Below are 16730 nucleotides of genomic sequence, written 5' to 3'. Positions count from 1 at the left end.
CGCTCCCGATCAGCTAGCAGCCTCCTCCTTCTCCGCCTCGCCAGCAAGGGCGGAAGAGACCTGCCGCCGCCCCGGCTGCTCCGGCGCGTCGTAGTCCTTCTCCTCCGCCTCGTAAGCAAGCACAAAAGAAGACAGACGCCATAGCCGCTCCGTCTGCTCCGGCGTCTAGCAGCACACCAGAGGCGGGAGGTAATACAGATACGGTCCACCTCTCAAGCCTCTAGAGAAGTTACCGTACGAGAGGACCAAGGAGGAAAACGATACGATCGTGCGGACCCACGTGAAGGAGTTCTTTGAAGGGGTGAAAGCAAAGAGACAACCACCTTCGGATGAGAAGGTAGATCCAGTGAAAGCAAAGCGCACTCTCGATGCCCAGAGGAAACCGGCAAAGTCTCCGCCGAGAACCAACTATGAGCGCATTACTGAACAGACATATCTCCAAGCGGAGCGGTCGGGAAGTACTGTCAGACATCTAAGGTCAAGAGAACGAGCAGCTGCGAAAAAATGGACCAGCTCGGCGAACAAGCAAACCAATCGTGCCCCCCGCTCAATGTGTCTAGCGGTAACATCGTCGCTAATGCTCCGGGGATGGTGACCGGTTATGGCAATCTACAAGATTACCTGCCTGACGATCAACTTCCTGTTTCGTGGAGGTGGACGAACACAGATACGAGTACGGGAAGCCTCTCGTCAAAGATGAAAAATCTCTAACAACGATGATGCGAAGATTCCATAATTGGTACAGGAAAACCTGCAGAGAGTCTGAGGGGACGAATAGTTTGTATCTGAACATTAAAGAGGAGCAAGACCTCGTTTCAAGTGATCTGTTGTGTGTTCCATTTGATGAGTTCTTCGCGTTCTTCAATCAAAAGGCCCTCGATAAATTAACGGTCTTTTGCTACTGCATGTAAGTACTATTTCTGTCATTAAGTCTCTATATATAGCTCGGCTCTTTCATTGCATGTATTTATAATTAATTATCCTCAATATATTATGCAGATTGAAGATCGTCGAGTGCAAAAAACAAGAAATTTATGATATTGGGTTCATTAACACAAATATCATAGATGAATTTCTGGTTAAAAAACACTCCAAAGAGGCCGAGGACAACTTGCTACAATCGTTGATCAAAAATCAAAACAAAGATACCATACTCTTTCCTTACAACGGCAAGTGAGTGTTACTGTCGTGTGCATATTCAGTTTCCCTTATTACTCGAGCGAGGTTATAGTAATGTAATTGATGAGTTATGCATGCGTGCACAGGTACCACTATGTTCTTCTGGAGATTAAGCTTGAGCGGGGACTAGTAACCGTCTTAGACTCAAGACGAAAAGATCCCGAAACCTATGCGGACATGACTGAATTGCTCAGCAAGTAAGTTCAATCGATCATTATCGCACCATATCGGTAACTTTTTGTTCATTTCCTGATATCTCAAGTAATAATGATTATTTTCTTTGTCTTGCAGGGTTTGGAATAGTTCACCGCAGAAGCTCCGGGACTACCGAAGGAGCTGCGATATACGTACCCAAAAATAAGTACTACTGGCTAGCTAGTTGCGCGCATCTCCCGTTGATTCTATAGCTATATTCATCAATGCCATTTATAATGCTTCATTATCAGTTTGATTGACCTCTATTTCTCGTAAAGTGCTTGTGGCAGGAACAAGGGAATGATTTCTGTGGATACTATGTGTGCGAGTTCATTCACAATGCGACTTTGCAAAACAAGCGGGGCTACTCTGAAAGACAATTTGAAGTGCGTAAACAATAATATTCACAATTTTATTTTATTACACCATCATTTCTGTTGAGTTTCATTCATATATATGTATGTATTAACCCCCTTCTTCAAATTAGACGTGGCAGATGCGGAATGAACTCCTAGAACCAGATCGCATGAAAGCAATTCAAGAGGAATTGGCGGGATTCTTTCTTGACCACGTCATCAATAAAGCCAGAGAATACCATGTGGAAGTTGATTTCAATTGCTAGGGGATTGTAATTAAGAGATCTTACATATTGTACATGTATGTAGCCAGTAGCGTTGGATACATGATACGAAAACTTGTTGTTCGACCAATCTCTCGAAGAAGGAGAGGTCGATCGATCACTTCTCTCGGTATGCATGACGAACTTCTGTACTCAATGGTTCCCTTCATTTTCTTACTAGCTAGCATGTCGAGGGCCTCTCTATGTATATAGTACGTAGCGTCGACCAAGCACGGACATAAGAGAGGACACTTCTCTCTATTAATTAGCTAGCTAACATAATATATGAAACACCTAAATTAACCCCCCAAAACCCCCAACCCCCCCTTCAAAAAAAACAAAAACCCCAGCCACTGGAATGCTGACACGTGGATGCCTTTTGGTCCCGGTTGGTAGGCCCCCCTGCCTGGGCTTGGTGCACCGGCCACGTGGAGGACCATCTGTTCCGGTTCGTGTTTGAACCGGGACTAAAGGGAGGAGATATTAGTAACGACCCATTAGTCCCGGTTCATGAACCGGGACTAAAGGCCCTTACGAACCGGGACAAATGCCCCATTTTCTACTAGTGCGAGGTTCACATATGTTTGCTTGTAGCATTATTCTGGATTTTGTTATGAATGTGTTTGTCATGTAACTGCCCGTCCAAAATTGATTTGTAATCTGTTGTACTATGGTGTGGAAATGAATGAAGAAATTTCTCAGTATGATGGGCTGCAGGCATTGACATGCCATACCCATACACTGTGTCGTTTAATGTGCAACAACTCAAAATGAAGCACGATGGTGATGGCCCATGCAGGTCCTGCTAGCTGAACGTCGTGGTTCTATGAAGAGACACCCGACCCCTCCTCAGTGCTTCAGGAGACGAAAACGCATGCCGGCGCTCACACGGGCTAGACTGGCCGTGGCCCAATAGTGCTTTCTGAGGCGCTCGGTCGCCCAACTCATTCCCTCAGCTCTCACACGTCTTTTCTTTTTTTTATCTGAAATTGCCGCTCTCACTCTCACATACATTTTTCGTGAAATTGCCGCTCTAACTCTCACGTACGTAAACTTTTTTGTACCTATAAAAATACGTACACCTTTTCCCTAGATTTTGCTGCTGCATTCCAGCTGTATTTTAAAAAGAAAAAGAAAAAGTGAATGCTTTTGAAAACAAGTTTACTGATTTAAAAAAATGTTCGCAGATTTAAAAGAGTACGTGAATTAGAAAAAGGTTCACATTTTTTTTCTGGATTTCAAAAAGGTTCGCGGGAATTTGAAAAAAGTTCACAAACTCAAAAAGATTCATGAGTTAGAAAAAAGTTTGTGGGCTTTAAAAAAAGTTTGTGTAATCGAAAGCATTCAAGACTTCAAATAAAACTTCATGGGATTTGAGAAAAGTTTGCGAACTCGAAAAGTTTCACGAGTCCAAAACAAGTTTCTGGGATTAGAAAAAGTTCGCGCACTCAAAAAAGTTCATGAGTTCAATAAATGTCTGGGGATTCGAAACTATTCATGTATTTGAAAAAAGTTTATTAACAGAAGAACATTCATGAGTTCAAAAGAAGTTCGTACAATTTGAACAAAAGTTTGCAAACTCAAAAATGTTCACGAGTTCAAACAAAGTTTGTGAATTTGAAAAAAGTTCATGAACTCAAGTTCAAAATAGGTTCATGGGTTTAGAAAAAAGTTAGTATATTTGAAAACGCTCATGGATTTGAAAAAGTTCACAAATTTGAAAAAATGTTCGCGAATTTGCAAAAAGATCATGGATTTGAGAAAATGTTCTATTATTTTTTTATAATTTTTCCCACATTTAAGAAAATTCAGGAATTTAGAAGAACAATGAAAAAGAAAATGAAAAACATAACCATACAAACCTTGAAAAAAACAAAGGAAAACCACTCCAGAAAAAAAGGTAAGAAAAGAAACCCTACTTGGATCGGTCAAACAGGAACCTGGCGCGTGAGACAAATGTTTTGAACGAGAAAAAAAGTTAAATGGGCCGAGCCCTAGGTGGAGGGGGTGTGTGTGCCCCAATTTGCCAAAAACTACTATAATTGGAGCTAAAGACGCTGAATAGGGTTTGGCTTCGATGGAAGTTCAGATCTAATTTAAGTCAAGGAGGAGGATGCCGATCCTTGGGCCGGTCTTTCAGCCCGACCTGAGTCTCGAGGACTATTGGATCATCGGTTTTAAATAATAAGTTATATCCGAGGAGATTCAACCCTTAGTTCGGCCATTTTGTCCGTAATGAGGGTCTCCAGTTGTTCATACTATGGTCAAGACTCTCCAGTTTATGAAAATAATTCGAGGGTAGTCTACCAATTCGAATTATCGTTTGCTATAGTAGAAATAACAGAATTCAAACTTTCAAGTAGGGGAAACTCAATCAAATTTGTAACTGTCTCAATAGAATCTTTTCCCTTTTTTTTCTTTCTAAATGTTCTGTTAAGATCATTCCAAGGCGCCTTTTCGCCATGCATAAACTAAACCTCGTAACCAAAGTTGCTGCCAGCAACAACAGCACTAGATCGTTGCCACTGGCGGCGACAAGGTGTATATATTCAAGCAAACTGTAACAAACACCTTCTTACACTACATGAAACAGATTAATAACATCAGACATACATCAAAGTGGAGTTTTAACCTTTGTTACAACCAAAATGATGCATGATTCTACCGGAACGGTTTGACGCTCATATTTAAACATGGTTTTCTTCTTCTTCCGCCTATATTATATTAGCATGGTGATGGACGATTCTACCACTTACAACATTCAGAACTTGAATGAAATCTGTAGGCCACCAGGAGCATGTCGAACAGATCGAGGTTGGGCACCGTGGTATCCACCGCCAGCAGGATGTATGATATTCTCATAGCACAGGCTACAACCACCAATGTTTTTGGGATCACCTGCGGGTGTAAAATCATTTATTAAAAAAACACCACATACTCGCTGAATTCATCAAGATAAATTTGTGTGAACAAATAGAGTGAAACTTGGGTTATTGAACATACCTGGGTCAAGCTTAACACATGAAACACAAGATAGTTTTTTCGTCCCCACGATGTCCAACTCAGCAAAGAAGTACTTGGGGACGAGATCAACGCAGGTGGTGGCTCCTTTTCGCTTAGCAAGGAAATTTGCATGGAACCAGATACCATTGAAGACAAAGACATGACTGCTCACTGCTTTAACCATCTCATGCTCGTCCTCCTAACAAATTCACAAACGTAAGAGAGCAGTCCAAGGGTGCATATATGAATTAATGATTAGCTAGGCACTTGGTACTGCATTATGAACTGCAAGATTTAGCCCGTGGAATTCACAAAATCACAAGCATAAGAGGGCAGTCCAAGGGTTCAATAATGAAGTGCCATCTAACTGAGAAAGAAGTTAATCTTATCATGAAAAACAAACTGGGAAAGGATAATAAAAAAAAGGAGAACTTGGGCAGGTCAAGAGGCAAAACACATTGCACACTGGTTCCATAATCTTCACCGCACTTTGGAAGCAATTCAAGAGTATGATCACGGTCTGGGACATTGCTGGGGAACATTTACAGAACATCAAGACAAGAAGACTACAAGATAACCTTGTGATACCAGGGTCTAGAGAACTTGCAGGCTGTTCTATAACAACACTTTCATGTACATAGGGCCAAACCAGACCAATTGAGCCTCATGCAAAAGATGCAGGCACAGCATACTGACAAAAGGCTTTCGCCCCGCTTTATATATAAAGCAATGACCCTCATACAACCGAACCATACAACACATCACCCAAACACACACAGAGCAAGATACAAAGATGCCGGAGATCAGCTAAGCCAACTCGAAGCGGACAACGGATGTACAACAAGCATCACTACGAAGATGACGGAGCCCTCCACCGAGAACAAGCCACCGTGAAGAACATAGTTGACCGCCGACGAACTGCGAGCTCCAAGGTAGTGCCTTCAGGAAGGGTACGACACCGGAGCACCGACACCACCCGATCCAAAGATCAAGATTTTCATCCGGAGCAACACGGAGAATCAGGAGAGACCGCGACGGAGCCTACAGGAAGGGGACGACGCCCTTGGACGCCGCCACCGTCGGTCTGACCGTGGTCAGACAAGGATTTCACCCCGGTATACCTCTCATCTCCGATCACCACGGGTCGCCGAGCGCGAGCCACCCCGCCGCCCACGCGACCAAGGTCACCAGTCCGCACCCGAGCTGCGAGCTCTGCTCACGAACACCGCAGCTCCCACCGCAGAGCTGTCGCCCTGCCACCCGACACCCCCAACGACCGCCCAAAGGAACGAATCACCACCACCAGCAGACCCCCACCATCATTGGAGCTGCCACGCCTCGACAGATGGAGCCGGAGGCAACCAGGCCAGGGAGAAGAGGAGGGGGCGAAGCGGTGCGAGACCTCGACCGGCACACACCCGCGCCGGTGACGGGTGGGCAGACCACCCATCCCTCCAGCCAGCCTCCTCACGTTGCCCCCTACAACGCCCCACCACGGCCTCCAGATCAGATCAGCGAGGAGCACGTCGAACACTCGGCTGACGACAAGGACGTGAGACGGTCAGATCCGTCCTAGAGACGACCACAGGAGGTGCCACGCCGGGCCTTGCACATCGGCCACCGGCAGCCGCGCGAGCCGCAGCAGATGCACCGCGACCCGCCAACGAGATGGCCCGCGCCGTCAAAAAGGCCGCTGAGCCGCGGATCTGGCCGAGCCAGACCCAGCCGCCGCCCCAGCCCAAGACGCGCGCACGCCCGCGAAGCCCACCACGCCGCCGCCACGTGCTCGCGACCCTGCCGCCAAAGCTCGCCGTTGCGCCGCCATGCCCCTCGCCAGCACGACGTAACACCCGCCGCCGCCGGCCTGCGCCAGCCGCCGCAGGGCAAAAGGATGAAGGGGCCCCGCCGCGGCCGACACCCGCGGGCTTTGCCTGCCGGCGCTGCCTGGTGGCGGCGAGGAGGGGAGAGGAGGAGGAGGGGGGCTGAGGGGAGGCGGCTAGGGTCCCCCCCCCCCCCCCCCCCCCGTCGCTCGTCGGAGCGACACGGGAGGGGGAGGGGGCAGCATATGCCAACTTGTCGCAGGCACAGCATACACAGTGCAAAAGCATTCTAGACCACCATGTCTCGAGCTTAGTTACATTCTAAACCACTTGCAAGATTATTTGTTCCAGTTTGACTTATTTCCACCGGCGGAATACGGCACACTGACAAAGTAAAGAAAGCTGAAAAGTTGTCCCAATCTGATGAACTAAATGTCGAATGACTACTCTGCCCCTAAGTACGTAGCACCATGCAATATTTATACACTTGAGTACAATAGAGCAAACCTGATTCATGTTGTTGTAGTGTTCCAAAGCCACGCGTGCACACGTCGGAGTTTGCCATGTTAGATCATGTTTAATTTCTATCCTGAAAGAGCAGAAGTGTCAACATCATACACATACCTTGCTTGTGTGTTTTCCGTATAACTAGTACTCCCTTCGTCCCAAAATTCTTGCGTATCTAACACTAAAATGTAAGAGCATCTCCAACAGCCGCGCTTCGTGCCGCGCGCTAAAAACTAGTATGGCGCGCGCGCTTCGGCTGGTTTAGCGCGGCCGCCAGCGCTGGCTCCAGCAGCCGCGCTATAATGCAGTGTGCGCGCGCCGCTCCAGCAGTGCACAAAAATACAGCGCGCACGGCACGCACAAACCACATATACATTTCAAATAAAAGCAAAAATATTCAAACAAACAAAATAAATCAATAATAAATAGTTCAATTTCGTTATCATTACAACCCAAACAAATAGTTTATCGTTCAGTACAACAAATACTGCAATAGACACAACAAATAGTTCATGAACAATACAATATCGAATGCAGAAATCATCCTCTTTGTCGTCCATTCCTTGCTCACCACTCTTCAATCAGATCCTTCTGAAGTTCATTGTGTGTTGCGGGACGCTGAATGTCCTGATAGGAGGCAACAAAACGGGCTACCCTTTCAGCCCTCCGTCGCACTCGCACGGGATGTCCTAAGAGCTCATACTGTGAGTAGTCTAAATCTTGGCCACGTTCATTCTCAATGATCATGTTGTGCATGATCACACAAGCGTGCATGATGTACCAAAGCATTTTTTGATCCCAAAATCTAGCTGGTCCTATCACAATAGCAAATTGGGCTTGCAAAATCCCAAATGCTCTCTCCACATCTTTTCTAGCCACCGCCTGAGCATTGTGGAAATCAAGATTTTTCTTACCTTCCGGCTTTTTCAACGACTTCACGAAGGTTTGCCACTTTGGATAGATGCCATCCGCTAGATAATAGCCATAGTTGTACGTACGGCCATTTGCTACAAACTGCACCGGTGGCAACTCACCACTTGCAATCTTATTCATCAGTGGTAACCGGTTGACAACATTGATGTCATTCAAAAATCTAGGCATTCCAAAGAATGCATGCCAAATCCAAGTTTCCTGATCGGCCACCGCTTTAAGTATTATAGTGGATCCCTTTTTTTGGCCGTGGAATTGCCCATGCCATGTCTTTGGACAATTCTTCCAACTCCAATGCATGTAATCTATTGAGCCAATCATGCCAGGAAAGCCACGAGCTTTGTTCATCGCCAATAGCCTTGCGACGTCTTCAACATTAGGAGATCTTAAATACTCCTCGCCAAACACTTGCACAATTCCCACTGCAAAGCGCTTGACACACATGATGGCTTGACTCTCACCCATAGCCAAGTGATCATCAACTAGATCAGCCGGGATACCGTATGCCAACATACGCAAAGCGGCTGTCACCTTCAGAAAGGTGCTATGCCCGAGATCTCCGGCGGCATTCCTCCTTTGCTGAAAAACCGGTCATGGCTCGCTAGTTTTTCTGCAATGCGCCTGAACAAGTCGGTGCTCATCCTAAATCGGCGACGAAAATACGACTCTGGGTATGTGGAATTCTCCACGAAATAGTTCATCATCAATCAGTTATGAGCATTAATCCTATCTCTCCAAATTTTCTCCCAACCCATAACCGAACCACCGTGCTTCGGTTTTTTATTGATATGCATAGCTAGGATCATTGCAAGATCCTCCTCCTCTTCCATATCAAATTCTTCTTCGGAAGAATCATACGACGAACTCATCTACAATGTTCAATACTATACTATAAAAACTACAATTAAAAACATGCACCAAATTCATGAAGTTTGAGCAATACATACCTTGTAGGCGTTTTGCCGAACACCTTGCGGGCGCGGGTGCGGCAGCGAGCGCTCGGGCGCTGTTCCTCGAACGACGGGCGCGCGTGAGGGCCAGCGGGACTAGGAGGGGGGCGTGTTGGAAATATGCCCTAGAGGCAATAATAAAAGTATTATTATTATATTTCCTTGTTCATGATAATTGTCTTTTATTCATGCTATAACTGTATTATCCGGAAATCGTAATACACGTGTGAATACATAGACCACAATATGTCCCTAGTGAGCCTCTAGTTGACTAGCTCGTTGTGATCAACAGATAGTCATGGTTTCCTGGCTATGGACATTGGATGTCGTTGATAACGGGATCACATCATTAGGAGAATGATGTGATGGACAAGACCCAATCCTAAGACTAGCACAAAAGATCGTGTAGTTCATTTGCTAGAGCTTTGCCAATGTCAAGTATCTCTTCCTTCGACCATGAGAGCGTGTAACTCCTGGATACCGTAGGAGTGCTTTGGGTGTATCAAACGTCACAACGTAACTGGGTGACTATAAAGGTGCACTACAGGTATCTCCGAAAGTATCTATTGTTTTATGCGGATCGAGACTGGGATTTGTCACTCCGTGTAAACGGAGAGGTATCTCTGGGCCCACTCGGTAGGACATCATCATATGCGCAATGTGACCAAGGAGTTGATCACGGGATGATGTGTTACGGAACGAGTAAAGTGACTTGCCGGTAACGAGATTGAACAAGGTATTGGATACCGACGATCGAATCTCGGGCAAGTAACATACCGATAGACAAAGGGAATTGAATACGGGATTGATTAAGTCCTTGACATCGTGGTTCATCTGATGAGATCATCGTGGAACATGTGGGAGCCATCACGGGTATCCAGATCCCGCTGTTGGTTATTGACCGGAGAACGTCTCGGTCATGTCTACATGTCTCCCGAACCCGTAGGGTCTACACACTTAAGGTTCGATGACGCTAGGGTTATAAAGGAAGTTTGTATGTGGTTACCGAATGTTGTTCAGAGTCCCGGATGAGATCCCGGACGTCACGAGGAGTTCCGGAATGGTCCGGAGGTAAAGATTTATATATGGGAAGTCCTATTTTGGCCACCGGAAAATGTTCGGGATTTTTCGGTATTGTACTGGGAAGGTTCTAGAAGGTTCCGGAGTGGGGCCCACCTGCATGGGGGGACCCACATGGACGTGGGTAGTGGGGGCAAGGCCCCACACCCCTGGTCAAGGCGCACCAAGATCCCCCCTTAGAAGGAATAAGATCATATCCCGAAGGGATAAGATCAAGATCCCTAAAAAGGGGGGATAACAATCGGTGGGGAAGGAAATAATGAGATTTCTTTCCTCCCACCTTGGCCAACGCCCCAATGGACTTGGAGGGCAAGAAACCAGCCCCTCCACCCCTATATATAGTGGGGAGGCGCATGGGAGCTATACACGAAGTTCTGGCACAGCCCTACCTCTCTCCCTACTCCTCCTCTCCCATGGTGCTTGGCGAAGCCCTGCTGGATTGCCACGCTCCTCCACCACCACCACGCCGTTGTGCTGCTGTTGGATGGAGTCTTCCTCAACCTCTCCCTCTCTCCTTGCTGGATCAAGGCGTGGGAGACGTCACCGGGCTGTACGTGTGTTGAACGCGGAGGTGCCGTCCGTTCGGCACTAGGATCATCGGTGATTTGAATCACGACGAGTACGACTCCATCAACCCTGTTCACTTGAACGCTTCCGCTTAGCGATCTACAAGGGTATGTAGATGCACTCTCTTTCTACTCGTTGCTGGTCTCTCCATAGATAGATCTTGGTGACACGTAGGAAAATTTTGAATTTCTGCTACGTTCCCCAACAGGGCGGAAGCGCGGCGGCCCAGGGATAGGCGGGGGAAGCGCCGGAACGGTCGCCGGGGGGCGCGGGCGGCGGCGGCGGCGCGGCCGGATGGGGGTGGAAGTGGGAGAGCAAGCGCACGAGAGTCCAGCGCCCAGGAGCGGGCGCAGCAAATAAGCGGCGCGCGATTGCGTTTCGGCCAGCACGCTGAACTGCATATGGCGCGCGCACAGTTTTTGCGCGCCCGCTGGAGCAGCTATACCGGTTGCGCGCGCGCTAAAACGCCCACTTTTGCGGCGCGGCGCTAGTTTGGCGCGGCTGTTGGAGATGCTCTAAATAGATACATTCGTATTTAGACAAATCTAAGACATGAATGTTGGGATGGAGGGAGTATGTACTTACGAGTTAACACTGAATGGTATTATCAAATAAAACAGAAGAACTAAACCTTTATTATAACAAACAGAAAGTGAAAAGGCGATAACTTACATCGGCAAACGATTTTGGAACTCGATGCTATCACTAGTGAGAGGTTACAACTCATACTTCTCAATGGAGAACTGAGTGGCAGGTGATAACTTGCAACGACAGACAGTTTTGGACCTAGATACTATACCTTGTTGATGGAAAAATAAATAGCAGGCAAGGAGCACATTAAACTGTGTCATACTCATAACCATTAACCAATGACCCTCAAGGATGAAGACATGATAAGAAAAGTATGGTAATGCAGGGACTTGATGGCGAGATAACAGATCAGAGATAAAGGAAGGTATTACAGGATTGAATGTTGCTTAATAAATATCCTAGGCACCAAGCAGATTTTACTCCCACAAATGTGGAATTGTTGCAGGGTATGCAGAAACAACAAAAACAACTGTTCAAGAATGCATACATACAGATAGATAGATAGATAGATAGATAAAAGACAGAATCTATCACCAGCATATATACAGATCATATTTCTAGTTCTTGATTACATAGTTGAAACTATATCAATCCAATCAATACCAATTACTAGTTTACTACTACTAAATGCTAATGTTGGTCTATTCAACAAAGTTCAAGGGAAGGGTCTGAAGCTTGGGTCATGTGGTGAGCATATACAGTATAATAGGATAGCAAAATCACGGAGAATGGAATGGATTCAGTTGAGTATATCCATCCATCAAACAAATTCAATCAATCCAAGCATGCAGCACAGTAGGGAGAGGGTGTGGAGAGAATGAGATACCGGTTGTCGTAACGACTGGGGGCGGGCTTGAGGTTGCTGGTATCCTGGACGACGCGGTTGCGGAGTCTGTACGAGATGCGATGCCACTCAGTCTTGGGCGGAGGAGCCGGGGCCTTCACGCGGCGCGCGGGAGGAGGAGCCATGGTCACATCCTCCGAATCCCTATGGTGCGAAGATGGTCGCGCAACCCTCGCAGCTCGACGCTTGGGCGGAGGAGCCGGGGTCTCGGCGCGGCGTGCTGGAGGAGGAGGAGGAGGAGGCGACGCGACCGCACCCTCCGCGTCCGAGTCCAGGGGGCGGGGTGGTCGCGCAAACCTCGGAGACTCGCGCTTGCGCAGAGGAACGTGGCCCTCGGCGCGCCTGGCCCGGCGTGCCGGAGGCTCCGCCGCCTTCGCCTCCGGCCTGGACCGCTTGGATCTCCGGGGTTCGCTGGTGGCGCGCTCGTCATGGAGGCCGGTCATCTCGGCGACTCCGGCGGTGGTACGGGATGGAGCGAACAACGATTGAGAGGGGGTCCGGAGCGCCTACGCCTCGCTTGTACCGAGACCGAAGAAGGGTCTCGCTGAAGGAGCGCCCTCGCAGCCGCGAAGTAATGTGCAGGCCCAACTTTCAGGTGAGTACTTAACGGTTCCTCCCAACCGCCCGAGAGAGAAAAGGGCTCTGCGCGACGACGGTTTCCTTGCAGAACGCCGGTGAAGCCACGGCCTCCGCCCCCTCTGTCCGCTGCTCCGGCGGCAGATGGAGGGGGAGGATCCCGTTCCTCTTCCATGGTGTTCTGTAGATAGGTTCTATGTTTCTTTTGGTGGCGCTGGAGCGAGGACAACGGGGCTGCGTCGAATAAATCTGCTTCGCCTTATTCCTCTCCATGACGACGATCTTTATGACGACATCGAGAAGCCAGTAGCCTTTGCCGGTTATTTTCAGACGGTGAGATCTATTGTTCATTGTCTTGTTAGTCGCTTCCGTCTCTCGCAGTGGTGCAATTGGTCAGGACAACATGATGATCCAGAAACGGGTTTTGTGGTCCAACGACGGCGGTTCCAACGTTCTTCCCCGACTTCATCGGTGGGAATCGATGGATCCCGGTCTAGGCCAGCATGGGATATTCCCCAACCGACAATGCCACATCGACAAGTGCCTTGCTGCATGCAGCGAGTCTGTTCATCGATTTTGAAAGCCATTTTGGCGATGATGCTGCTCTGGATCTTGAGATGTTGGAGGCTATGTTTCTCTTCTAGTGAGCGATTTGGTGACACTGGAATGTGGAGGCCGCTGTGGGTTTCGATGTGTGCAGAGATCTCTTGGAAACCTTTTGTAAATTTTATTTTCTTGGGATCCTTGCTGCATAATTTTTGGGACATATGTCTTCGTCCAATTTGTCTAGCAGTCTCCACGTGTGTTTGTACTAATTGTACTATGTATATGTTATAAAAAAACCTTTCAGGTTAGTTCCTGTTTTTTACGTTTCTTCATTCTTTTATTTTTTTGTCTACTTTTTCTAATATATTTTAAATTAATATATTCCAAAACTTAATTTAGGTAAAAAATCCGAATCCAGAGAATATGAACACAGTGTAAATGTTTTGTTAGCATAAGTTGAAAAATGTTGATAGCTTTCAAAAGATGTTTGTGCCATTTAAAACTATTCACACATTTAAAAAACATACACATGGAAATTTTCAAAAAAAAATATACAATGTACAAAATGTACATGTAACTCAAAAAATGTTAGTCATGTATTTCAAAATGTGAAACATGTATATAGAAAATTTTAGTCATGAATCTGTACAACCGAGAAAACCCAATTAACGAAAAGGAAAGAAAGAAACAATAAAACCGATAAAGAAACAAAAAGAACTAATGAAAGGAAGAAAAAACCAGTGAAAACTGAGTAAAAACAGAGAAAACCGCCAAAAAGTAAACTAAAACAAATAAAATATGAAAACCATGAAAAAACAAAGAAAACCGATAAGAACTGTGAAAGAAATGAAGAAAACGTTGAAAAAAATGTATAAAGAAACACAAAGAAACGAAAAAACAAAAAATACCAGGAAACCAACTCAGTAAACAACCACAACGAACACAATTGAAATCCAACGAATGAAAAGAAATCCAGAAAATATAGGCCGGCACAGTAGCTACAGGTAGGAGCTCCTCGAGGGAACCTTCAGGCGAGAATTCCTTCAATCTCGCTTTGAACCGGATATAGCTCTCGCAGCTTTCTTTAGCAACCTTTAGCTCACGGTAGGGCGTGTTGGGCTTAATATTTGCGGCGTGCGCTCGGTGGTTAGAAGGACTGTGGTATCCTCATTTCACCAGGGTTCAAATCCTGGTGCTCGCATTTATTTCTGAATTTATTTCAGGATTTCCGGCGATGCGCATTCAGTGGGAGGAGACGTTTTCGTCGGATGTGCTCATAAGGGTAGGGTGTGCGTGTGTGCGTTCATAGGGGTGAGTGTATGCGCGTGTATATGAGCGCTTGTGTCTGTACTGATATTAAAGAAAACATATTAAAAACGCTCATGACTCAAAAAAAAGTGTTTGCCTGTTTAGCATTTGCGGCCTGCACCATTCACCCAATTTATTTTCTCGAATACGCACGAGTGTGCATACATTATATCAAAGGAGAGGGAGGGGGAAAGAACCCCTCCACGTTGGGTTTACATATATATATATACAACCAACTCCACGCGTTCCAAATTACATGATGCTAACTTCTCGCGTCACTACCCACTCTTAGAGCTTCAAGAAAGCTCTCCATGTCCGCCTTGGTAATGCCCTTTGACTTCCATGATCTACTCTCCGACCTCAATTCTACGGAGTACACTTCCCATCGATGGTGTTGATCCATCGAACACGACCGCGTTGCGATGCTTCCATAGCTCCCACATCACTAGTAGGATTAGGGCACGGACATCTTTCCCTTCTCCGTCGGTTCCACCCTTAATTGTGCACACCATTCTATAAGCCTTGTAGCCCGTGTTGGGATCAATTCTTGTTTGTTCAATGACATGCAGGCTCGGGTCCATACGTCCCTCACAAGGACACATTGGACGAGGATGTGGTGAATGCTTTCCTCCACTTGGTCGCGGAGCAGGAAGGCTTCTTGGTGGTCTAGTCCACGTCGTGCTAGTCTGTCTGAGGTCCAACATCTGTTTCGCAGGGCAAGCCATGCAAAGAACCTGCATCTCAGCGGCGCCCTTGACTTCCAAGTGAACTTTGCCGCCGGTGCGATCTTACGGCCCCAAAACCTTGTGTTGTATGTTGATTGCGTTGAGAAAGTTCCATTTGCCTCACATGCCCAGTGCACCGAGTCATCTTTGTCTTGGTCGAGTTGTATTGTCTCCATCCGCTCCCACAGTAGCAGGTATTCCTAAAGCATTTGTGATGAGAGCTGTGGTGGAATTGTCACGGCAGATGTCCTAGTGTGAGGACTTAGTCGTGAGGCCAACGCATCTATGTGGTAGCTTGAGAGGGGTTGGGCGGAATCGAGAGACGCAACACACAAGACGAAGATTTAGACAGCTTCGGGCCCCGGGAAACATCATCCGGTAATAGCCCTACATGCTGTTTGAGGCTAGGTCTCATTATGCTCATGAGGGAGTCGCCGCATAAGCCGGCTCCCCCTTTGTGTCTAGCCCTAGATATTGTTTCTTGCTGCTTGCCCCTCTTGGGGAGCCCTGCCCCTCCTTATATAAGTTAGAGGGGCGGCTTACATGTAGAGTCCTATTAGGATTAGAACTAACTTATTCTCTATTCCAAGTCGGATACAAGTACGGGTTTTGCTTCCCCGTAAAGGAAATATTCCTCATGCCTTCTGTCTTAAGCCGGCCCACCCTAATATGAGCCGGCCTACTGGGCCTTGGGCCTAGTCTTCTATGTGACCCGCTGTCGGGGTCATCCGTGAGTCGTCTGACCAGTGAGCCGCCAGACCCGTGAGTCGCCAGTCCTCCGGCGGGTCATCGGTGAAGCGCCAAGTCCGGTCGGGTCATACTTCCGGCCGGGTCATACTGCGGGGTATATCCCCGACAAGAGCTCTGGTCCAATTTCCATGGCCCAAACGCCATTCATCATTCTTTGGGAAACCATTCTAGTGGCTCGCGTGGCTTGCCTCACATGGCCATAGAGGCTAGGCGCTAACTCCTCCATCCTGTGGCCCTGAACCCATCTGTCCTCCCAGAAGAGAGTTGTGTTTCCGTTGCCCACGGTCGAGTGGATGGCTGTTCTGAATAGGTCCATGGATTCTTTGGGTACCTGTATTTGTATGTCAAACTCACTCTAGGGCCTCGAGGGGTCCGACCGCTTGAGTCACGGACATCGCGCCTGCGTGGCAACATTTAGCCGTTGTAGATTTGGAAGGCCTAGTCCACCTGCCCATCTTGGCGTGCAAACCTCTACCTAGGCCACTGCACACTGTCCACCGCTCGCCTGAGCTTTTCCACTCCATAAGAAGCCTCTACATA

The 16730-nt window shown here is 47.3% G+C and overlaps 1 protein-coding gene across 1 annotated transcript; it reads right to left on the bottom strand.

Moving 5' to 3' along the window:
- Positions 1-4577: 4577 nt before the first annotated feature.
- LOC123134952 (helicase swr-1-like) lies at positions 4578-13567 on the bottom strand. The gene is made up of 4 exons (XM_044554098.1): positions 12268-13567; positions 7324-7405; positions 4997-5195; positions 4578-4891 (listed from the first exon to the last, which is right to left on the bottom strand). Exons 1-4 carry the CDS (start codon positions 12726-12728, stop codon positions 4755-4757), a joined length of 879 nt encoding a protein of 292 aa, XP_044410033.1. The 5' UTR covers positions 12729-13567; the 3' UTR covers positions 4578-4754.
- Positions 13568-16730: the final 3163 nt, after the last annotated feature.

This window comes from Triticum aestivum, chromosome 6B (genome assembly GCF_018294505.1).
Source record: "Triticum aestivum cultivar Chinese Spring chromosome 6B, IWGSC CS RefSeq v2.1, whole genome shotgun sequence".
Lineage (NCBI taxonomy): Eukaryota > Viridiplantae > Streptophyta > Magnoliopsida > Poales > Poaceae > Triticum > Triticum aestivum.
This window is presented reverse-complemented; position numbering and strand designations above follow the sequence as displayed.

Bases quoted from the DNA above. Each gene is read 5' to 3' on its own strand.
- LOC123134952 (XM_044554098.1), bottom strand. From the start codon at position 12,728: ATGACCGGCCTCCATGACGAGCGCGCCACCAGCGAACCCCGGAGATCC. The intron at 7,406-12,267 runs GTATCTCATTCT...CTGCTCTTTCAG, and splicing joins CCCAGTCGTTACGACAACCG to GATAGAAATTAAACATGATC. The intron at 5,196-7,323 runs GTTTGCTCTATT...TGAATTTGTTAG, and splicing joins ACTACAACAACATGAATCAG to GAGGACGAGCATGAGATGGT.